At 46.2% G+C, this 4421-nt stretch overlaps 1 protein-coding gene across 1 annotated transcript; it reads right to left on the bottom strand.

Annotated features, from left to right (window-relative positions):
* Positions 1–1814: 1814 nt before the first annotated feature.
* LOC147465293 (protein STRICTOSIDINE SYNTHASE-LIKE 6-like) lies at positions 1815–3938 on the bottom strand. The gene is made up of 5 exons (XM_086519293.1): positions 3488–3938; positions 3282–3349; positions 2948–3187; positions 2620–2752; positions 1815–2200 (listed from the first exon to the last, which is right to left on the bottom strand). Exons 1-5 carry the CDS (start codon positions 3869–3871, stop codon positions 1931–1933), a joined length of 1095 nt encoding a protein of 364 aa, XP_086375419.1. The 5' UTR covers positions 3872–3938; the 3' UTR covers positions 1815–1930.
* Between the last annotated feature and the right edge of the window lie 483 nt (positions 3939–4421).

Below are 4421 nucleotides of genomic sequence, written 5' to 3'. Positions count from 1 at the left end.
CGTACCCGAGTTTGGGAAGTAGATCCACGGATCGGAGAGAGGTAGTCTCTCAAGTTGCGATCCGGAAGTTGGGATTTCCAAGTAAGGACTTCGTGTCCGGGAAAGCAGAGTTGTTCTGTGGGAAGAGGACTCTGGAAATAGAGTTCTAAAAGAGACTTGCAGGGATGTCATGCCCTGAGTCTGGAAGGTGAGATCCAGAGGCGAGAACCTTGATTCTCGAGGAATTGGAATAAGGAACGGAAGTTCTTTGGAATAGGGTTTTGCCCTAAGAATCGGAAGCTGAGGCTTCCGGGAACCATCAAGTCTTATTCTAGAACGAACGTGGTAATACGTTCGGTTCAAGTGCTTGTATAGACTTCTCCTCAGTAATAAAGATACTATTAGGGGGGGGGGGGACCAGGCCATCTTCTGGTCCCAGTACTGTGTCGATCTTCTCACTCTCTCTCTCTCTGTCTCTCTATATTCTCTGGCTTCAATATTAAGTGATAAATTTTATCTATCTGAGTATATTTTATATTGCTATGCGCCCCCGTTTGTGACAGTAAGGGTGAGGTACCTTGTTGATTATGTCCAGCAAGATTGGATAAGCATGCGATTCATCAGGATCATCTTCATCTGCAGTAACTGACCATGTAGAATTGAGGAGGGAGCAACCCCCGTCAAAGAGATCATACATGTGTGTGTTCTACATCGTGCACAGGTGAAGATGGCACAGGCACACAAGAGAGAGAGAGAGAGAGAGAGAGAGAGAGAGAGAGAGAGAGAGAGCACAACGAGCCGGACGGCAGCTCGGCAGCCAACAGTTGATGCTGGGGAATCTTCCCTTGCTGGCTGGCGATATTGAGCACAACCTCTCCGGCAGCAGCTCGGCCAGCGAGTGGAAGAGGCTTGCTGACTTTTGATTGGATGGCAGGAGGCTGGAGACGTTGCCGAGGGAGGTGAGGCGTGGGCTACAACGGCCAGCCAGCCACTTGCCGGCCAAAAAGAGCACTCGACACGTATGCACTCGCCCTTGCAAGATTCTCTTTGGCTGGCCGGCTGCTCTGGTTGTGCTCGTGCTAAGAGAGAGAGAGTACGTGCAGACACGAGAAGGCGTGGATAGAATGCCGTGTTCGTTCATCGGGATGGGTTACATTTTATGGTTGAGAGATGAGACGTTTGACATCTCCTATGATGATGTGGAATTAGTATTCCAACAATATATGCAGTATCACTTTGTGGATTGGAAAGCTGTATGCTCACATATTCTGATTGCCACTCCTTCGATGATGTCTGATACCTTAGCTGAATATGGTTAAGATTTACTACACACTTTTGTAGAGTCAGTGGGATACATAAGCCCGCTTTGCTAGGGCACGGGAGAGCGTTGCAGAGCTTTTCTCATGCAATAGGCTCACCCTTCGATCTGGATCAGGGCACATTACATGGCATTACACTCTTCGTTTATGCCACCATATGATGTACATATAGCACTTCCGCTTTCACTTTTCTCGCAGCATTGTACTTTGTCTTGGTGACAAGCTCCAGCTGGTGGACTCTCGAGCATAAGCTAGTCCCTTTACTGGCTATTTCCTGGACATAAGTGGCTAGAGGCTTGTTAATTGAAGTAAAAAGTTACTTGATACCAAAACTTTTTTAAAATTCTTCCTCAAACAAGCCGGAAAGCATCGTGTTTGTTTTGATATTATGATTTGTTGTTTTGATCTTGAAGAGTGAGGAATCTCATACTGCATCATATTGGAAGCCACAGCGATTTTAATGAAGAGTCAAGACCTTGGGTGCAATAGATTGGACTAAGGTAATCAAAATCTCCATGAAGCAACACAATAGACTTCTCCATAAAACCAACATCCTTCCAACATGGAGAGAGAGAGATTAGTCTTTCCCTCGTTACAGGCATCGAATCACAAATTCCTTCAGCGAAGCCATCCTAGATTTGCTCCAAGCTTAATCTTCCTACAAAGTCTGAGGCAAGGCCTCCGAGGTAAAGATGGTTTTCGTGCTCAAGAGCACATGTCACAAATCCTATAGCCTTGCCATTTGGATCCTCCATGTACCTAAGTGGCTCACCTTGGTCGCTTACTTCAAGCACCTTGGCCATTCGTGATGCCACATCGAGGAACTTCATACCTTGTTGAGTTGCAAATAAGTGCTTGACAAATGGAAAGTTCATGACTGTCTCTATCAATAAGCTTCGACCCTGCACAGAAAAGGAAAATGAAGAGAGTATCAATGCCAGAAAAGAGGCACAAGATACTATCGCCGTGCACATTAAGCTATATCAACATTTCTATCCAAGGTTTGGGAAAAACCATTCTCCTAAGCATACACAATTCCTTTCTATGCTTTTTCAAAGGCGAAATTTTGAAAAGTTTAAGCTTTGTTTTGAACATTTACACTAATTTTCTCAAATTTTATGCGGAATATTTTCCTTTCCTCTTGCTCCCTAACCGGCATTATTGATTTTTTAAGCGGCAGGATTTTAAGCTGGACACTTTTCTTGAACAACGCCTCTGACAAGAATGCAAACACTCTACATAATCCCAAACAGTAAACCTAATCCCCAACACTAAAATCTCTAGATAGACATGCCATCTATATAACGATAAACACACTCACCGACACCAGACCGATCCAAAATGTCCCACGCTCTGTTCTATGTATGTTGTCTGGATAACCCGGAAGGTTATCAATGAATGACTCCAGTATGCCTTTCTGGCTTCCCTTAAGCCAAAGTCTGCCACATCGCACCCTATTCAACCAAAATCAAGAATTGGAGATGAGCAAAAACTGCATTACTTTTACTTTTTATTTTACACGCTCCAACCGGAAAGCCGGTAAGGGGGAAAGAGCCCGCAGCCGCCAGTAAGCTGGCGGGGGCAGGAAGCAAATCCTGTGGAAGCATTAGCATTGGGCATTCCTAGTAAATGAGCTGAAAGACTCTTACTTTGAAGTTTCACAGACGACTAGAAAGCTGTTGTCCTTCGACACTGCGACACCATTGGGGAAGTGCAAACCAGTTGCAAGCACGGTTGTGGTCCCTGTTGATGGATCGTACTTGAGCAAACGCCCGTTCGGTCGGCCCTCTAACACATCCAAGTTGGATTCGCCGTATCCAAATTTGGTGCTTGCATCTGTGAAGTATATGGAACCATCCTCTCTGCTGACGTCCAGTGCATCGGCAAACCTGCAGGACTCTTTGAAATAAGCTAATTGTGTGTGTGTGTGTGTGTGTGCGCATGCGCATGCGTGCATGTGTGTGTGTGTGAGAGAGAGAGTACTTGAACTTCATGCCGCAAACATCATCTGACAAAGTTGTGACTTTTCCCTCTGTAATGTTAAGTAAACCCTAAGAAACAGCAAGCCAAGTGTTAGAATCCTGAATTCTCTCTCTCTCTCTCTCTCTCTCTCTCTCTCTCTCTCTCTCTCGCACACACAAGAAAATCACTATGAAACCAAAGCAAAAGTTCTGCCAAACAGAACTTACCAGGGAGGGTTCGCAAGCGAGGACTTCACCATGCAAGCCAAGAGCGAGACCGAGGGGACGGCCACTGCCAGGGACAAGAGTCCAGTTTCGCACATGGCCGGAGGAAAGGTGGATCTGTTTAATCCAGCCATCAGAGCAGGCAGCATACAGAAAGCGGCCATCGCTGCTGACAACAAGGTCTTCGGGATTGGGAAGGGCACCGTCTGCGAGGCGGTGCAGCTTGTGGAGGTGGGCGTTTGGGGCGTAGACGCCAGTGGGCGGAGGCGGGATGGGCAGCTGAGTTGGGTGGGGATCGATTGGCGAGTCCCTTGTAAGCGCTCGCCACCTCGCCGCCGCCGCGAGCGCCACCACCAGCCCCACCACGTACGCGTAGCGCGTGTGCATGCTCTCTTCGGAATAGATCTTCTAAGGTCTCTTGGGATAGTTTCCTACGACGTCTTCTTCTTCTTCTTCTTCTCCCTTCAAATTCCTTTTCAAAGAAAAGCAGGTTGTGAATCATATCAAGAGTGCCGGATATCACGGTTGCTTTTTGATGGGCATTTTCCCTATTTTGTGGTATTTTTCCCGTTTTATTAAAATGTGAGCTACCCTTCAAAAAATACACTAAAACGACTCTCTCTCTCTCTCTCTCTCTCTCTCTCTCTCTAAAAATCTATGAAATCTCTAAATTTTGACGAGCGATGGGTGTTGGTCAAAAAAAAAATCAACCCTGCCTCATATCAAGAGTTCTCTCTTGTATTTAGAGTAAAGACCCAGTCACCTTGCCTAAGCCTGAAGTACCACGGGGTCTTAACCATGGGATCAAGGGCTCTTGTGCAAAATCAAGGGCATTCGTAGATCTCGATCGTTGACGCGTAAAAATTAAACTCGGGATCCCCAATTTAGTTTTTATGGTGGGGTCCACAAAAACTAAATTCGGGATCTCGAGTTTAAT

The sequence above is a fragment of the Adiantum capillus-veneris genome, chromosome 1 (assembly GCF_014529385.1).
Source record: "Adiantum capillus-veneris isolate H3 chromosome 1, ASM1452938v2, whole genome shotgun sequence".
Lineage (NCBI taxonomy): Eukaryota > Viridiplantae > Streptophyta > Polypodiopsida > Polypodiales > Pteridaceae > Adiantum > Adiantum capillus-veneris.
Note: the sequence above shows the minus strand (reverse complement) of the source record. Positions and strands in the feature narration are given on the sequence as shown.